Genomic DNA, 19783 nt, shown 5'->3' on the forward strand with positions numbered 1-19783 from the left:
CCTTGTACCTCCTGCTCTCTCCTTTATTTAAAAGGATTTTTCTGAGTGCTGGCTCATTTGTCTGTAACAGGAACAGAACCCTGTGGTGTCGCTGATAAAATTCTGCTCTGCTTGAGAGTTGAAACCCACAGTTTTGGGGTTGGTGGTGAGAACTGGGCAGGGAACATTTGGCAGGAAGCCACTTATGACACAGACAGCTTTTGATAACTTATTTTACTAAGAGTGATCTGTGCCACCGGTGTTTAGCAGTGGACTTCTCAACGTGAGGAAAAAAATTAAGTAATTTTGTGCTTGCAAAGTGTTCATTGGCCCAGCTCCCATGAGGGCGTTCAGCCTGTGAGTTTGAAGGTGAAAAACCTCAGCCTGTGTGATTTTCACAGTGACTGTGAGCTGAGAGTGGCTGTGCAGGGAGGCAGCTCAGCTCCTCAGGAGCTGCAGGGACATTTTACAGCCTTATCTGGTTTCTCCAGGTAACTGGCAGGGTGTGGAGTGCTGACACCCTGAACTTTGTTTCTTGCTGTTTATCCATGGAAGCGTGTACATGGGCTGCTGAGATTGCTGCGGGCGTCCCTCATTCCCAAACTTTGGTGGATGATCAGATAACCCCATATCCTGCCGGGGTGATTGCCTGTGCTGCTGTTTTCTGAGCACACCTCAGAATGGCCTTGGGCAGCAGATGAATCAGAGGCACTCCTCTGACTTCCTTTTTATTTATTTATTACCTTCCGGGGTGAGTTTTCCATGCTGGCCTCAGCCAGCTGCTCCTTGTGACAGCTCCTCTCCCAGAAAGGGCACTGGCCTGAGAATAAGCAGGGTGGAGGGAAAAAATGCCTCTTCCTGCATGTTTCCACCCAAAAAAGCATGTGGTGGGGTGTACCCTGTGACTCCTGGGTGATCAGCTGGGTGAAAAAAGTGTGGTTTTTTTTCCCCCCAGGTGACATGGGGGCTGTCCTGCTGCAGCTCTGGGGTTTAATTTGCTGCCAGGACCATGAGGTTGATCCAAGGGCAGTGACAGAATTATTTAGGCACTGCCTGGCTCTGTCGGGAAGTGTTTGACTCACTTGCATTGTAATTTTGATGTTTGCAGACTTGATGAGTTTCTTATCTGCAAGTGTGTCCCGTGCCGTGCTCCAGGACCCAGCTCTCACTGGTTTGGGGTGACTTTGGAGGGGTTGATGAGGACTGAGAGGGAGATTTGGGCTTTTGGGCTGGGGCTGTGCCAGTGGTGAAGTGGCTGCAAGGAGGGGAATGCCCCGGGTTGTGTGGGGTGGTGACAAATCCCAGCCAGGGAGGTGTGAAGTGCAAAGACGCTGCTTTTGTTCAGAAAAAAAAGAAAATACTGTGTATATGCATCTCACCAATGCATATAAACATCTTCAAGGCTGCCAGGATGGTGCCAGACCCTTTCCAGCCATGGCCATAAAATAAAACACAAGTCCCACCTCCATGGAGGTGGCAGAGCCCTGGAGCAGCTCCAGTGAGGGCCTGGAATGTCCCTCCCTGGTGACACCCCAAACCCACCTGGATGATTCCTGTATGATTCCTGTGCTACAGCTGACGTGGATGAACTCCAGAGGTCCCTTCCACCCCAAAACAGTCTGGGATTCTGCAAAAGAACACCCTGATTCTGGTGTTCTCCTGGTGTTCACCCCGTTCTGGTGTAGCTGCTGGTGGCCTCTGCTTTGGACACTTCTGTAGAACTACTTGGATTTATTTAAAACAGGACCCTGGAAGGCATGGCAGTGAGGTGGGGAATTCCAGGGAGTCAGCCCTGTGATTCAGTGTCACTTGTCCGATTCCTGTGCCCTTCAGAAGGGTTTCTGTGCTGGGTTATATGTCACAGATCCGTGTGCTCTGAGTTCCAGCGGGTTTGCTGGGTTGTGGCTCTGTCCTGAACTGGTTAAAGCTGGGGAGGGCTCCCTTGGCAGAGGGCTGAGTTTGGAGTGGCAGCAGCAGGGAGGGCAAAACTGGGAATTGCAGTGTTTTTAGGGAAGCAAACGTGAGAGACAAGCAGCTTGCAGCTCTTGCAGCTTCTCCCTCGCAGTGAATTCCCAACCAGGAGACAGATGGGATTTGGGAGGGACAGAAACACCACGGACCAGCTCACGGGCAGCATCTCCTCCCTGAGCAACAGGCTCTGCTGGCTCTGACACAGCCTCCTTGCCACAGGCTTCACCTCTGATGTCAGACTGATAGAGCATCTTCTTGGGAAGCTGATCAGTTTTTGAGCCACACTGAACAAAATAATCTCTCCTGGTCATGTGTTTATCTCAAAAAGGAGTTGTCATTTACAGAAATCCTTTCACAAAGACTATTTCCAGTCAAAGAACTCTGCTCTGAGCGAAAGAACACCTTAGTGAATTCCCAAGACTTTTAACTTTTCTTATCTATTTGTTTTAAAATTATTAACTTAGAGCATAAGGAACCAATAATGTAATTACTTTCTTTTTCTGCTGGTGGTAACCTGGGTTTGCACTGCCTTTAACTCGAGTGCTACACCTGGGTTGTAAAAGCAATTCTGTCATTGCTCATCAGTTCTTGTTCACTTCGTGGGCTGGAGACTGTTAATGAACCTGGAGTCTGTGGAATCCTGAATTGATCTGTAATAAATCCATTATAAACAAGCAGGCAGCTCCCTGTTCCTGACCCCTTTCTGCTGGAGTGGCAGTGCTGCCTGTGGGGTTTGCAGGTGTCTGCAGTGATGATGGAGCAGGCACAGCAGCTTCTGGTGGCCCCTCTGACTGTGAACCAACAGGATGTGAAGTGTTTATTCATCCTTGTGCCAGCCTGAGCTGAAAATGCACCGATTGTTCAGTGAATACACAAATCTGAGCTTCCAGAATCGGGAATTGTTTACTTGGGTTTGGTTAGAAATGCTCTGAGGTGTGAAAACCAGCATAATTTTGGTGAAGGTGGTGGCTTGCACCTGGATGTGCTGGGAGGGCTGGGGGGATTCCATTGTCCTGAGGGAAGAGCTGGAGCTGTGCCAGGGGATTTTAAGTTGGATTTTGGGAAAGGCTCTTCCCCCAGAGGGTGCTGGGCACCCCCCAAGGCTGTCAGAGCTCCAGGAGAGTTTGGACAGCGCTGCCAGGGATGCCCAGGGTGGGGTTGTTGGGGTGTCTGGGTTTGGATCAGCAATCCCAGTGGGTCCATTCCCACTCAGGACATTCCATGATTCCTTGACCCTCATTTTTGGGGCAGTGTGGCTGTTCCACAGAGTTCATGTGGTGGGACTGGGGAGGGTTTTGGTGGCCTCTCACACCCCTGGCACCTGTCCTGGCTGGCAGGAGCAGAGCATTGGGCTGCTTTATTTGAAATAAGTGTTGAAGTCTTTCCTTTGTCAGATCCCACTGGTGGCTGGTCAGGAATGGCTCAGGAATGGCTCAGGAATGGCTCAGGAATGGCTCAGGAATGGCAGCAATTCCTCAAACACCAGCCCTGGGTGATTGATGGAGCAGGGAGGGAGCTGCAGGACCAGGGCTGCTCACTCTTGGCTTGGTTTGTGGTGGCTGCCTGGAACAGAGGTCAGACAGAAGCAGAGAATAAAGTGGGCATTTATTAAAGGCCTTCAGTAAATGAGTTTTTCAGACAGGTATGAGCTTGGTCCATTTACATATCAATGGATTAATCCTCCATTAATCCATTGGGTTAATCCTCCAATTACACCTTCAGGTAATGAAGTAATTTACCCCCAGTTTGCTCCCCACAATTCACTTCTGTTGATACTTTTCAGGGCCTGGGGCAGTGGAGTGTCCTTGGTTCTCAGGCCCGGAGGGATTGTTTTGTGTGCCCAGAATGTGAAGGCAGTAACTCACGCTCTCTGTGGAGTTCAGTTATGCACTGAGGCAGCAGAGGAGCTGGAAAATATAAATGCTGAAATGTGAGGCATCACCTGGGGTGCTGGGCCATCAGCTCCTGGCTCCCTGTCCCCATTCCAGGCACCTGCAGAGCTCTCTCCTCAGACAGTGTGGGATCAAAGCCCTTCACAGTGCTGGCAGTTGTGCATCCTGGCAAATTAGGGCAAAATCCGTATTTGTCTCAACTTGCTCCTTGCTTTTCTCCCACCATTCCTGTTCTGACTTGGAGCTCACGTCCACTGTTGTGCCTCTGGTTCCTTCCAAAAGGATGGAAAAGCCAATCCCCCCATTCCTGCTCATTTCTCCTGCTTTATTATCATTTATGGCTAAAAACTGTCTGATGGCAATGCCAACAAAATTCCTAATGGGGAAAAACAAAACCTTGGCGCTGTTAACAGCAGAGGATTGAATCTTCCCAGCAGATAACACTTCATTTCTGACCTAGCTTCCCAACTTTTATTGCTGTGTCTGCAGTTGATTTGGTGTGAAATTTGGCCATGCTGCTTCTTGCTTCCATAGTCCTTTCTGGGTTTGTTTTTTTTTTTTTTTTAATCCATATTAGCCAAGGTCTGTTTTCTCTTATTTTTGGTGATCTCTACTCCATTGCTTAAGTGAAATTAATCCTGTGGACTTCAAAGGCATCTCACTGCCATGAGCAGGACTTGTCATTGTTCCTTATCCTACTCTTCCTTTGGAAAGGAATATTTCCCCAAGTGTTTCGTGACTTGTGGCTGCTTCAGTTTCTGACCAACATCACCTTGGTGTTCAGGAACTGTCCACAGTTCATCTTTTTGACAATTAAATCTCTTTATGGAGACTCTAAAGAGTCATCCAGAGCTGCTGGGTGCATCTGGAGCTCAGGCTGAGCTCTGTCCTGCTGAGTAAATGTGGGTTAATTGTTCTGAGGTGTCCAGAGATCACAGGAACCAACATCCCACAGAGCTGGGCATGGGACCAGTGCTGAATTTCACACCAGTTCTTGATTGTTCTGGTGGTTCTTCCTCTGGCACAACTGCAAATGGGAGTTACGGAGAGAAAAAGCAAAATAAACACTCAAGAACTGAGAAAAGTGTAAATATATTGGTCACGAAACAGTGACAATGTACTAATGTGTAATATTCTTTATTGTAATGTGTAATAATCCTTATCATTCAGCTGTTGAAAAATGCACACCCCTTCTACCTGCAAACTTTAATTGGAAATCTACATTTTTTGCTCTTCAGCTTGCACTTTACTTGAGTGGTAAAACATTTCTCTCAACTATTGCTTTTAAAGAAAAAAAGGCCTATTTCTGCCAGGACATTAAAGACACAAGCATGACCAAGCTGAAACCACGTCAGCCACAGCCATAAACACATTTCCCCCCTTGCTGCTGGAGCTGAGGGGATGTTTCAGCTCCAGTGCATTTCACGGAATGCCTGAAATCCTGCCATGGCTTTGGGTGCATTTGCCAGCAAACCTGTGCTAATAAAACCAGCCCATAAATACAAAAAATTATTAAGCAGCTTTTTGGGCTGGAAGTCCGTGGTTGCCTTCATAAAGTGATGATGTTGCAGAGTTTTAGTTGGAGCCGTTGCTAAAATGATAAAAATGTCTTTTTTTGGTGCAGTACAGGCTGTTCTTCTGGGGAGATCTCCCTGGACTAGAGGGGGAAGCACCATTTAAAGGATTAATTAATTCTCTGGCAGCCTCGTTCGGATGAGGTCTGGCACATTGTCACAGAATACAGCCAAACCCAGCAGTGCTTGTGCTGCACCGAATTTTTGGGAGGTGTTGGTGCAATCCAAGTGCCCCTGGTCCTGAAGGGTGCTGAGTCTGGGCCAAAAGTTCATTAAGGTGCAGTGGAGATAACGATTCCTGCTCTTGGGAAGTCTGGAACTTTGATCCACCATGGCAATAAAGCCATTAATGGCTTCAGCTCTGAAGTTCTGAGAGTGGCTCAGAATGTCATGGACAAGTAGTGACCAGTTAGTTCTGGAAAAGTGCTGCTGTTTTTTTTTTTTTTGGTTGGTTTTTTTCTCAGCTTTATTCTGGTTTGCTGCTGGTTGTGTTGGTTGTGTTGATGCCAGCAAGGGACAGCGCTGAAATTTGGACTCAGGGGTCCATTCTGCTGAAATTTGGACTCAGGGGTCCATTCTGCTGAAATTTGGACTCAGGGGTCCGTTCTGCTGAAATTTGGACTCAGGGGTCCGTTCTGCTCAAATATTTCATTCCTTAAACCCCTCATCTCTGCCCCTGGAACACACAAACAGCAGAGCTCAGGGTGGGAGCACTCACAGCTCTGGCCAGTGGCATTTCCAAGTTTTCCTACTCCTGCTTTGATGTTTTGCCCAGTGAGAACTGGGACAGTAATTTCAAGCCAGTGGCAAATGCAATTAATTCTTTTGAAAGTGCCACGCGCTTTCAAGTTGGAAACGAGCTGAGCAGTCCAATTTATGGAGTGGTGGGGTCTTGCTTTTACAAATCTGCCTGAAAATTTAATTGGAAAAGTTATTATGTTGTACTTAAAGTACCCAAGTGCAAATTGCACTTTTAGCTCAGAGGAAAAAAGGTAATTACAGACAGACTTGGTAAAATCCAGTTGCAGTTGTGTGGGTGTTGTAAACAAACACTGCATCTTCACAGGCTGTAAAGATGAAAATTAAATCAGAGGTTGCTTTTGTGGAGTTGGATTTCAGAGCCCTGGTAGGGGTGTGCAGTTATTAAATCAGAATTAGCGCCACAGTACTGTGGAGTAGAAACTCCTTCTTGTGGAGGGCACAGCCCCAAGAATGGCTTTGAGTTCTCCCAAGTCTTTGTCCAGAGGAAAAAGGAAAACCATACTCTTTGAGGTGTGTTGAATTGCAGTGAGGCCAGCAGGCTGGGCTGACCTCAAACCAGGTTCTGCCCCCTCCAAAAGCAGCAGTTGGAACAATTTCAGGGATTGGGGCGATTATTTTAAATGTTTTAATGCCTTTTTTGGGAGAATACTGGTCCTTCAGGCTGGGTGCTGGTGCTGGGATCCCAGAGAGGCAGAACAAAGCTGCAGGGCTTGGGGGACAATAACATCAGCACCTCTAACCCTGAAAGGATGCCTGGCAGAGATCACCAGACCTGCAATACTCTGCAGCCTTAAAAACTGTTGGATGCTTAGGCTAAGTTTCATTATTTATCTCCCCTTTTCATGTTTGGACTCTTTTAGAGCTCTCACTGGGGTGCACTGGGAGTAAAGGTGGGGCATTCCCCCAAAGCCCAGCCTGGGGAATGGCAGGATCAGGGAAGATCAGATTGGAGAAGACCTCGAGGATCATCTGGCCCAACCTCTCCTGGCAGAACCTCGAAGATCACCCTAAACAGATCCATCAAACCTGATAAAATTTACAGAAGAGTGAAGAGAGGCCAGGCTGTTTTTCCAGCTCTGTCTCTGCAAAGGGGAACATTTCCTGGTGTTCCAAGGGGACTGGAATTGCAGGTCTGGGTGTTTTGGTTGGTTTCTTTTTTCTGAAATCACGGCCTAGATCTGGTTGGGTGCTATAAATTCAGGAGCAGGTTGGCTCCTCCACTGGCAGCACTGATTTATTTATCTCACAACACTCCCTCTTACTCCAGACAGGAGCTGAGACAGCTCATGTAGATTAATTCCTTATCTGAGCTTAAAACCCCCAAGGGCCCTTCAGAGTGAAAATAATAAAGGAAATGGAGAGGCCAGTGAAGAAAATGACACAGCAAAAGGTTTGTGTGTGAGTATTCATTGGGAAGATAAGGCAGAGTGTCTGTGAGGGTCAGAGCATGGGAGCAGCTGAAGTTTGGCTCCTTCCACCCTGAGCCACACTCACAGACAAAACAGTTTGTGCTGGGGTGAAATTGTGCCCAAATCTGGGTGTTTAGGGTGTATCTGTGTCCTGTGTGCAGTTCAAATGCACTCTGAGAACTGAATATTCTTTATTTTTACATAGATACCGTGGTGTAAACACTTTGCAGCAAATATTTGAGGGAAGGTGACTGATGGGGATTCTGCAGGTATGAAAATACAGATATTATCTCCTTTTTTTCCTTGCAATCAGGGTATCTCATGCCTCAGCAGTTCTGAGTGATCTCAGTTTGCCTAATTTGGATCTGAGAAGCTCTAATTAAAATCCAGGGACTTGTTTGTCCCTGCTCCAGAGCTCTGTTGAGAAGCTGCCTGTGGGTTTGGGGGGTTTAAAGCTGTGAGAGACCATGGGCTCATCCAATGGGAGCCCTTGTGTAACCTTGGGCAAACCTCCCCATTCCCATGGGCTGGGCTGTGAGGTTGTTTTTCCTAAAGCAATCCAGGCTTTAGGAGATTAAAGCATTGAGCCCAGGATCTGATCCAGCCCCGGACGGGCAGTGAGACAGGATTAGCCCAAAGATGAGGAGGGAATGGCTGCAACCCCTCCCTGCTCCCAGATCTGGGAATCAGCTTCATTTGGGCTCTTGGGTCAGGACAGGCTCTGCAAAACCTCTGATTTTTATTTATACATAAAAGTAAAAAGTTTTAAAATAGAAAAATTTAAGCCTATCCAGTCCTCCCTCCTTCTTCTTCCTTACCTCCATGTTCTTAGTAATGTTAGCACTCACAAATTAGTTTAGAATAAAAAAACACCATTTAATATAAGTAACAAGCATTAAAGAAAAACTATAAACATTTAGCACATAACCATATAAAAAATAACACCAACCCTAGGGAGAGACAAGAAGAAAACAAGAGTCAAAAAAGGTATCAAAGTACATGTACCTTTACCTAAGCTACTGCAGCAGCTCAAGAAAACAATCTTTTAAATAACTTAAAATAAACTACCTTAAAACCAAACAAAAGACGACTAAGCCTTTCTTTAAAAACACAAGTTAAAAGAAAAATTTTTCCACCACACAAAGCCACCCCCAACCTAAGGTGAGCTCCAAGAGGAATGAGTGTAAAATCCAATGGTTCCGGCATCCAGATTAGAAAGGGCACGTCCCCTCCTCCTGCAGAGGCAGAGGATGTCATTGCTGGGATGATTTAATGCTCATGTTTGAGATAACCCAGTTTAAAAATGTTGAGTGCGTTGATTGTGTGAGGTCAGCCTGGAGCAGTGAGTGCACAAGGTGCTGAAGTCACAAACCCACAGAATTCCAGGGAGTTTGGGGCTGGAAATGACCTTAAAGATCCCCTCATTCCCTGGGCAGGGATGATCCACCTGCAGCCCCTCAGAGCTGGACTCTGCTGTCTAAGGGTGGCTGTTAAAAAGCATTTCCAGCTGCATAATCCCATTAAATCGGAGTTACTGACATCCCAAATGCTCAGCACTCCTGGGAACTTCTGGAATTGATCTGAATGGCAGCAACCACCATCCAAAAGTGGGATTTTTTTTTTTTTTATAACAGTGACTAAATGTCTGTATTTCCCAGTGTTGAACCATGAATTACTTTTTTTTTTTTTTTTTTGAAGCAGAAGAAGTAGCCTGACATCTAAATCTTAATTACGCCTCTTTCAGTTTGTCAGACACAAATTCCTGGGAAGTTACCAGAATGTTTTTGCTCCACACATAAAAAAGACTTTGTTTCTCTGAAGAATTAATTCCTTGGGTAGTTCCTTGTTGTTTTTAAATAAAGCCACTGTGCTTTTGGCTGGATCTTGGCACGGGGACCATCCCAGGCTGCTCCAGGCAGGGCTGTCCTGGGGAAAGGCCATTCCTGGGTGCTGCAGCAGGGATCAGTTGCTCTGGTTCTGTCACTGGGGTTTGGCTGTGGGGCTGAGGGATGGAATGAGCTGGGGCTGGGTTCCTGCAGGGCCCTGAATGGGCTCCTTTGTTCTGGGGAGCAGAACTGCTCAGATGGGAGGGCAGGGGGAGCAGGACGTGGCATTTGGAGGGTTTTTGTGTGGGGGGGTTCAGAGCCAGCTCTGAGATAATGGATCTTGCAGGGACTCTGTTTTCCAGGTCAATAATCCACATTTCAAGTGCCCTCATGGAGGGAAAGATTCCATTTCCTTCCGATTTGAATGACGCAGAAATTGCGTGTGGCAGCTGCTGCTTCGTTCTCTTTGCATTTTGAGGCGTTTTAGCCCAGCTTGGCCCTTAGGGCAGTCTTGAAAAAGGAATTAATCTGTGGGAAAAATGGGTATAGGAATTAACAGAAATCATGGAATGGTTGGATTGGAAGAAATTTTAAAAGCACATCCCATGGCAGGGACACCTCCCACTGTCCCAGGCTGCTGCAGCCCGGCCTTGGGCACTGCAGGGATCCAGGGGCACCACAGCTGCTCTGGGAATTCCAGACCACCCTGATGGGGAGGAATTCCTTCCCAATATCCCACCTAAACCTCCTCTCTGTCACTTTGAAGCCATTCCTCCTAAAATCTGTCCCTGATTCCACTGGGCCCCAACTCAGGTTCCATGAGCTGCTCACAGACTTTTTGCAAAAACTGAGGCTTCTCCCTGGGCTCTCGGGCAAAGTGGAGCTTTGTGGGTTGTAAAGTGTGTTTTGGGGTTTTTTACCTGCAATAGAATTGTACTTGTTGTTTTGTGCCCCGTGGCTGGCACTGAGGGCCTGGCTGTGAGCGTGCTGTGGGTGTCCATGGCTCAGGAATGTGTGCTGGGGCTGAGCTGGTGGCACAGGGCAGTGCCAGAGCCAAACCTGCTCCCTGTGCCACCCTTCTCAGCCCTAGGGAGCCCAGGCTGTGCCAGCTTCCCTTTGCCACTCATGCAGTCACTGTTCTGGGGTGACTTTGGAGCTGAGCATCGGCCAGAGCCCACCCTGGGTCAGGGGTGGCTCCGTGTGGTGGAAAAGTCTCTCCTCCAAGCCGTGCTTCCAAAGAAAGGCTCAGCAGTCTCTGTTGTCCGGTCTCAAGGCCGTTTATTGCAAATTATCTAAAAGATTTTCTCCTTGGGCTGCTGTGGTTTGCTCACAGCTCAGGCAGAGGCACACACACACTCTGACATCCTCTCTGTCCCCTAATTTCTTCTTCTCTCCCCTGCCCAGGGCTGTTACTATCTTTTATATGGTACATTATGTGATAAATGTTTACAGTTTTCCCCCAATACTTATATTAAATGGTGCTTTTCTATCTTTTATATGGTACATTACGTGTTACATGTTACAGTTTTTCCCCATTGCTATTACCTATATTAAATGGTGCCTTTCTACTCTAAACCAATCTATGAGTGCCAACATCACCAAGAACATGGAGGGAAGGAAGGAGAAAGAGGGAGGACAGGGCAGGCCCAAATCCCTCCATCTTAAACCCTCTGACCCCCATGTACAAAACCAAAACCCCCCTGTACAGCACTCAGAAATTCTTCCCTGTGCTCTGTGACTACTTCTACTCTAATATCTAAACTTTTGTGACTTCTTGTTCTTCCTGCAAGGTTGGTAAATCATTCCATGGCTCAAACCCAAAATCACAGCTGTTTCCAGCTGCCTGCCAGGGTCTCAAATGCTTCTGACCTGGGCCTGGAACCTCCAAAAATGTCTGAGGGACATTTTGAGTTCTGACAAGCATCCCCCAAGGTTGTGCAATGCCCTCAGGGTTCCTCCTCCAGCCCTTCTAGGGAATCACCCTCTGCCCTGAAGCAAGAAAATTGCTGCTTATCTTCACCTTCTGGCCCTGGCTGTGCCATAAAATCAACTGCTCCTGGAATTATCTGCTGCCCCTTCCAATCCTGATGGATTCCATAGGCTGTGCACTTGGAAAACACATTCTTCACCTTTTAACCAAACTGAAGCACTGAACCAAACACAGCGAGACATTGCCTCCAGTTGGGATCATTCAACAAACCCAGGCTCGTGTTTTCCACCTCCACCTCTTTATTTGGATTAATTTCCTCAATTTCAGTGCTGCTTTTCATCTGGGATGATAAAAGGAGCAGGATCAACACTCTGAAGTGAATTTCAAAGGACAGAATCACAGCTGTAGCTTAGCTCGGAGCAAAAAGACTTAACTTCAGACATTGCTGCAAATTTGAATGCAAAAGTCTCTGTAGTATTTTTCCTTCTTCCTTTCTTTCTGCTCTGTCAGGATTTAAGTGAAGGGGTTTTATTTTTCCACACCATGCCCATGTTTGTGGAGTGAAGCTTCCTTTTCCTTTCAAGTCAGGGAGAGGTCAGGGAGGGGGCTCAGCAGCACAAATCCCTGCAGATGGGATGGCTGGGGACAGCTCTGACTTCCAGCAGCAGGAAACATCACTTGCAAGCAGCAAAGTTCCCAGGGAAAATATGCCAGCAATTTGTCTTTTATAATCTTGTACATAAGCATGAGGGAGGAGGTTTCAGACAGTGACCCTCTGTTCTGCCTTAGTTCAGTCTGGCATGGCAAGGAAAGATAAAATTGACTTTTTTGGGGTTTTTTTTTTTTTGTTGGGTTTTTTTTTCTTTTGATGTGGGAGTTCCTCCAGGTTGTAAATGCTGCGTGTTGGGATGTGAAACCTGCCTGGTGGAGCAGGCAAGGGGAAGGGAAGGGAAGGGGAGTGCAGGGGTTGGTTCTGTCTTGTGGCTGCTGTGATCTGCAGGAAGGGGAAGGGACCGGCTGGGTCCTCCCTGCTGCTCTTTGGGCTGAATTAACTCTGTGTTCCCAGCAGAAAGGCTGAGCCTGTGGCCACCCACCTTTCCCTGGGCAGCAGCTGGATGGGAAAAATGCAGCCTGGAGTTGGTATAATGGGTGATTGTCCCAGAAAAAGCCACAGATTGTGTGTGGGAATCCCTGGGTGGGGCAGCCCTGCAGCTCCACAGGGACCCCAGAGAGAGCTGGGGGTGCTCCGGGGCTGGAACCCTCTGGAGCTGGGATGGGAGAGCTGGGAATGTTCACTCGGAGAGGGGAAATTCCAGGGAGAGCTGGGAATGTTCACTTGGAGAGGGGAAATTCCAGGGGGAGCTGGGAATGCTCACCTGGAGAGGAAAAGGAGCTGGGAATGCTCACCTGGAGAAGGGAAGGATCCAGGGAGAGCTGGGAATGCTCACCTGGAGAAGGGAAGGATCCAGGGAGAGCTGGGAATGTTCACCTGGAGAAGGGAACAGGAGTGTGGGTTCCTGCACTTAATCCTATTCCCCCTGGAAATCCCATAAGCACCCAGCTTAACTTTGTCTTTGGGAGGGATTAAATTTCCACAGAATCCCAAGTTTTGGTGCTAAAGTTGTTTCTTGGCTGGGCAGAGCCTTTAGCAGCAAACAAGTGTGATTTGGTTTGGAAATGAGCGTTTAGTCTGGAACAGGGGTGGTTTTTATTACAACATCCCGTTTCTGATGTTTTCTGATGCTGGAGTTGCTCCTGAGAAAGACTGAAAAATGAGAATTATGGCACTGATGTGCCTGAGCAGGTTTTTGGCAAAGTGAGAATGTGCAGCTCCTCCAGAAGGTGTCCCAGGCCTGTCTGGAAGGTCAAATAATATAAAATATATATCATAAAACAATATATATTTTATCTATATTTTAATAGATAAAATATATTTTATCTATTTCTGCATAATAAAATCTGGAAATAGATACAGGATGTCCTTTCCCAGTGTATTCCACACCCAGGGGGATTTAATCCCTTTATTCCTTTTCCCAAATTCCTCCCCTGCCTTTGGAGAGCCCATTCCCAAAGCTGATTCCCTCATGGTTCTGTTTTTGCTCCTTTTCTCCCCATTTTTCAGCCATCTACAACTACGAGGCCGTGCAGGACGTGGAGCTGTCCCTGCAGGTGGGGGACACTGTTCACATCCTGGAGATGTACGAAGGTAGGTGCAGCTCACAGGGGGTTGGAAAGGAAAACAGGAACAAATCAAGATTGTTTTTCAAATTGTAGCTTTGTACCTAAATTTTTAGGGTTTTTGTACCAAACTTTTAGGTTTCTCTTACGCCTCAAAGCACAAATTTGGTGTTAGTAGCTGCTGCAGCCTCTTAATTTTTAAAAATATTGTTAAAAATGCAGAAATGCAGAGAGTTTCTCATATCTGTGCTGTTACAGGAAGAGTTTATCAAGGTAAGGTTTCACCAGTATCTCACTAAAAGAGAAAGAAACATTTAATTCTGGCTGTTCACTGCTGTTTTCACCCCACACTTCTTTGATTTGGCTCTTCTTTGGGCCAGGCCGGGCACCTGTGCTCATGGGATGAACTGATCCTGCTGGAAAATAAGAATAATAATTTTAAAAAACCCTAGCTTTTAACCTGAGTTAGTTCTTGATCTGAGTGGATGGCAGAAAAGGAGGGGGAAGGGCTGATTATTTCATAATTCATGTTGCTTTGAGTTGTAATATCACAAACTGGCACTAAATGTTTTTAAAATGCTCCAGTTGTGGAGCTTCCATGCCCTTTTTAGGCTGTTTTCCCTAATCCTTCACTGGGACATTTTTCCTAATGCCTTAATGTAAACCACAGGGTAAACAAAATTCTTATTTTGAAGATTAAAATGACTCTGCAGTGTTTCAAATCTCCCTATCAAATTTGACTCTTTGACAAAGATTTCAATATTAAGACTGGAACAGAGCCATTCAATCACTTTAAGGAACGCTCTGGTCACCGCTTCCCTCTCCAAAACTCCAAGGTAAAATACAAATCCAATTATTTTCACAAGCAACATGGATTTGAAGGAAGATTCAGTGCCCAGGATCAGCACTGGAAATAAGGAGCTGCTCCTTTAGCAATTTGTTCTTGGCCCATTGTTCCTTTTCCATCCTCAGGACCTGGCAGCAGCTCCCAGTCCCAGCAGATTCTGTCGTGGTTTTACCCCACTGTGAGTGATCGTGGTGGGGGAAAGGGAAAAAAGGGAAATACCCCGTGGAAATCATTGATTTATGACATGGTTCTGCGAAAAGACACAGGGAAGAGGGAGGAAAACTCCCTCAGAAGGAGGAGGCATCTTGTACTCCCCAAAATTTGGGGGAATATACTTCTTTCTCCCTATTTTAAATTTTTTAAATCATTGTTTAGCCCCTGTTTCTTATAATCAGTTCAACAGAGACAGGAATAGGGAATGAGTACATAAATGGCACCTTTTTTTTTTTTTTGGCCCGAAGTCTCCCAGTTTGGAGCTTTGTCAGGAGAAAATTGCCTGTGAATAGTTTGGGAAAGACGTGGATGTTTTCATGTGTGAAGGGGAAAGTGATTGTTCCCATATGCTGAGCCATCAGTGGGGAGCAGAAATCTGTGCCCGAGGCACCTCAGAATTCCTGCAGGGCTACAAAAATCCCTTTTCCCAGAAAAATCCAGGCCAGACAGTTGTGAGCGTACAGGAGAAGATGCAGAGATGGTGACTGCTGTGGGTCTGCTCTAATTTCCCATAAATTCACCTCAAACCCTCCCCATTCCCATATTCTGCCTGCCTGGGAGGAGCTTCTTGTGTCTTCCCTTGTGGGAATCCAGAGCATCCCTCTGGCTGCCCTGGGACCCTGGCAGGGGTCAGGAACCCCCCTGGACAGAGCCCCCAGAGACACTGGCTGTGATCTCTGTCCATGGAAAAGAGTTTTCAATCTCACAGGATCAATTACCAGCTCTGAGTGTTTGATATCAGTAATAATTAAGTGTGGCACGGGTGCAAAAGTAAAATTTTAGGATTCTAGATAAGGGGTTCAAAGGGGACAAGATGGAGGAAATTGGGTGTGCCTTGTCCTTTTTCTCCTTCTTCATGCCCTCCATGTTTCACTGTGGTGTTGGCATTTTTCTGTTGGTTCAGGCTGGGGACACACTGTCCAACGTAGGTGACAGATATTGGCACGTTATTGTAAATCCAGCACAGGTAGTTTGTGGTATTTAATGTTTGTACCATCCCACTGAGGGCAGAGCCCCACACGCTGCCCTGCAGGACAGAGCTGCGGCAGGGCAGCAGAACATGTTAGAGATAAACAGAATAAACAACCTTGAAACAGCACAGACAAATTATGGCTTCTTCTTTGGCAGCGGGGCAGAAAGACAGAGACTTTCTACACTCTCAGAATCATCAATACCTCAGATTCCGACATTCCCGAATGTATTTTTTGGGATATCAGCTCTGAGCTGTGCTCCCAGCTCTCTGTGGCTCTGTTTTTGAGGGTAGATGTTCTCACAAGAGGCTTTTTCTGCTCCTTCTCATGCTAATGCTGCCTGCTCACCACTAGAGCTGATAAAAACTGGTTTTGTTCCTCTAATCACTGCTCTTATCTGGACACACAAGCCTCGACTTAGGAAAAGTTTCCATGGAACCAGGGCGGGGGCTCTGTGGGAGGAAAGGCTGGAGATGCCCTGTGGAGTCATTTTTTGAGGCTGTAAGATTCCCCATGAAGTCATTTTTTTGGGGGGGTTGGGACATGCCCTGTGGTGTAACTTTTTGGGGCTGGAAATGCCCTGTGGAGTCATTTTTTGGGGTCTGGGAGATGCCCTGTGAAATAATGAAGTAGGTGACTATGTGAAATATGTGAAATAGTGAAATAATTTTTAGGGGTTGGGACAAGCCTTGTGAAATCATGTTTTGGAGGTTGGGAGATGCCCTATAAAATAATTCTTTGGGGCTGGGAGGAGGAAGTCCTGTGAAAGTATTTTTGGGGACTGATAGATACTTTTGGGGGTTAGAAGATGCCCTGTGGAGTCACTTTTTGGGTCACTTTACCTTGCCCATAGCTGAGGGCATTCCTTAGGCTGTCAGTGACATTCCTCAGGGAGTTTTGGGGCTGTCCAAAACTTTTGTGACTCCTTGTTCTTCCTGCAAGGTTGGTAAATCATTCCATGGTTCAAACCCAAAATCACAGCTGTTTCCAGCTGCCTGCCAGGGTCTCAAATGCTTCTGACCTGGGTCTGGAACATCCAAAAATGTCTGAGGGACGTTTACAGCAGGATCCAGGAGAAGGAGGGAAACCTGCTGCCTCCAGGACTTTGGAGGCTCTGCAGTGCAGGGAGTCTGGCCTTGAGCAGGGAGCTGGGAGGACACTTTGCTTTCAAGGGGAATTCCTCCCAGTCTGCAGGATTTATCATTATTTTTGTGAGCTGTAGGATTTCAGGGGCACTGCAGGAAAAGCCACGCTGTGGGTGGAAGGAATGTGTTCTCACATACCGTGACCCCTGGCAGGTGCTGTTCCTGCTGAAAAGGAGTTTACCTTGAATTTGTTCCTGGTTTTAGTCGCCCTGGGGAGGGTGAAGCAATGCCCTGAGTGCTGTGGGACAGGACAGACCCCGCAGGAGGAGGAACAGGGACCTTGTGGTCCCACACGTGACCTGGCCTTGCATCACTGCACAAAACTCGATCATCGCTGGAGTGTTGTCCTTAGATTTGTCTTTTCCATTCTGCATAAAACCCACTGAGTGAAGGATAAAATTGAGGACTTGATCAATTAAAAAAAACCAACAAAACAACAACCCCAAACTTTCAGTGATTTCATTGCAAGTCTGCTTAATTTTTGGTTTTTTTTAGATTTCAGTCTGAGTTTGTCTTTTCCATTCTGCATAAAACCCACTGAGTGAAGGGTAAAATTGAGGACTTGATCAATTAAAAAAAACCAACAAAACAACAACCTCAAACTTTCAGTCATTTCTTTACAAGTCTGCTTATTTTTTTTTTGTTTTCACTCAGATTTCAGTCTTGAGTGTTGGAGCAGCTGAAATTTTCCATGTCATCATCAACTGCAAAACCTTCCTCAGTTTTTAGCCCATCTCTGCTTGGGGAAAATACTCAAAACACTTGAACAGTCTCATTCCTCTGAAGATTTAAGCAGATTTTGGGGGTTTCTTTAAGAAGAAATCATGTAGTTAATTGACCACTGCCCAAAGATTGATGTTCATGTTGAAGTGATGGATAAAGTTATTGAAGGTGGGAGCAGAATTCTGACAGAAGTTGCAGGAGGTGCTTGCAGAAACAGCTTTGCACAATCAGACCCAACGTGCTTTTATGCAATGATTGCAAAATATTTTACAGGAATGGGGGGAAGGCAAAGGGGCCCTTTGAAACAGGGGGAAGTTGTTCTGTCAAAGGGCTGAACGTGTTAAATGGGATCAAAATCCCTCCTGGTAAATTCCAATGAGATCTGTCTCCCACCCTGAGTAATTTGTGCTTTCCTCTTCAATTAATGACAACTTAGATAAAAATAGAACCTAAATCTTCTCATCCCTAATCCAGGACCTCATCCATGGCTCCATGAGCAATGGATAATCTTGTTTTCCTCCTGTGGAAAGAAATGGAATTTCTTCTTTCCTCTGAACTCATTACTGGAGTATTGCAGTTTTTGAGGTGGAGGTACCTCCCCATTGCTGGAGAAAAGGCACAAAAACTGCACTTCAGAAAATAAATAAATAGAAATTCAACCACGTGCACATAAAAATACTCAATAAAATACAAATTAAACCATTCTAAGCTCTAATGTATGGTTGAGGAGTGTCAGATCCATGGTTCTTTATGGAACCTTCTTCGATAAATTTAGGAATATGGGGGGGACCAACAATAAAAACACCCCAAAAAATTTAAAAACAAACCCAGAGGAAGCAGCATCCTCTCTTCTTTTCCTGATTATTCCCTTAAACCCCTTTGCCTTCTTGATGCTGCCACTCAGCTGGATGTAATCTCCTTGGAGGGGCTTTAATGAATTCAGCCATTAAATGGATTGAGCCTCCCAACCCAACCCATTCCATGGAAACCCTGGTGCCAAAGGAAGGAGAAATGTTCTCTCAGAGACATTTGCTCCTGAGGCCTGGGCAGCACAATTATTGCTTCTTACAGGTTTTAGATCTTCCCAAAGGTAGGATTGACAAACAGGATTTGTGCCAGGGCAGGGAGCTCAGCTCCTACAAACAGAGGTGCCTCCCAGGAGTGGATCCCAAATGAGAAGATCAATAAACTGGTGTTGTAGAAAGGTGGTGAGAATCACAATTTGTATTTAATTGCTGTCAACAGGAAATAATTAAGTACAAATATCTGTGTTTGCTTTGCCAGGCTGGTACCGAGGATACACACTCCGGAATAAATCCAAGAAGGTACGACCTCACTTTTGGGCGACTCCCATTTCAATTTCACACCTTGCCAGACCCCATCTGGTGCTGAAAACTCCTGGATTTCTTGTCTTAAGCTCAGGCAGGACTCTTTGCCCTGGTGTCCTGTCCTCAGTGACAGAAATTAATGACCTTGAGCTGAAAGTTCAGAGCCACGTGTTGGGAATTCCTCCACTGGAAGCATGAGGAATGCAGTTGGAACTTCCACAATTACCTGTTCCCGTCTCTATACAGGAGTTTGTTGCTTTATCATGATGCTCTGGGACCTGTGCACATCCAGCATTAGTTCTATTTAATGGGAATATCAGAGTTTTGACTGGAAGATATTCCAGAAATTAAACATCCCTGGCTCTCAGCCAGGCTGCTGGAGCTTGGGCTGGAAGCTGCTTGGAAATCCAGGTTCCCCCAGGAATGTTGCACCTCTCCTGTGGTAACATCCTGAGACAGAGTAAAAATTTAACAAGGTAAAAATCCATTTAGATTTAGATAAAATGTGCCACTTTCAGCTTGCTAAATATGCTGTTTAGTCTAGTGGCTGCAGGCCTAGCAAAACTACCCCAACTAAAGAAAAAGAATGCAAATTTCCACACTAAAAAATAAGAAATAAAAAAGACTCCTCAAACCTTAAAACAGGGCAGAGTGACCCAAGAGTTCTTTCTGTACTTTCTGACAAAAACTAAGTCCAATTGTAACTAACTATAAGTATAATGTAAAATCAGCAAAATAAATATGCATTAACCTATTATAAAATCCTATGCATATAAAAATTAATAAGAATAATTTTAAAAATCAAAAGTTCTCAGAAGTACCCATGTCCATCAAAAAGCAGTAAATCCCAACATGCATCCACAGCACTATAAATAAAAACACCCATTCCCTACAAATCTTTATTAAATTATAAAATTTCATTTTTCATCCGCATTTCAATCCCCCACAGCCTCTGGTTTTAGGGGTGAAGAGGAGAGAAAAGGGAGCAGAAAAGGATTCCAGCATTTCCAGAAGGTTTCTCTGTAGCAACAAGAA

At 45.9% G+C, this 19783-nt stretch overlaps 1 protein-coding gene across 2 annotated transcripts in view; it reads left to right on the forward strand.

Moving 5' to 3' along the window:
* The window catches only part of DOCK5 (dedicator of cytokinesis 5), a 77519-nt gene that overhangs the window by 1091 nt on the left and 56645 nt on the right, over positions 1-19783 (forward strand). For both annotated transcript variants that reach the window (XM_030289676.4, XM_030289677.4), the window contains exons 2-3: positions 13466-13549; positions 18705-18745. In XM_030289676.4, the coding sequence (XP_030145536.4) occupies positions 13466-13549; positions 18705-18745 (125 nt within the window). The remainder of the gene's footprint in view (positions 1-13465; positions 13550-18704; positions 18746-19783) is intronic.

This window comes from Taeniopygia guttata, chromosome 22 (genome assembly GCF_048771995.1).
Source record: "Taeniopygia guttata chromosome 22, bTaeGut7.mat, whole genome shotgun sequence".
Classification (NCBI taxonomy): domain Eukaryota; kingdom Metazoa; phylum Chordata; class Aves; order Passeriformes; family Estrildidae; genus Taeniopygia; species Taeniopygia guttata.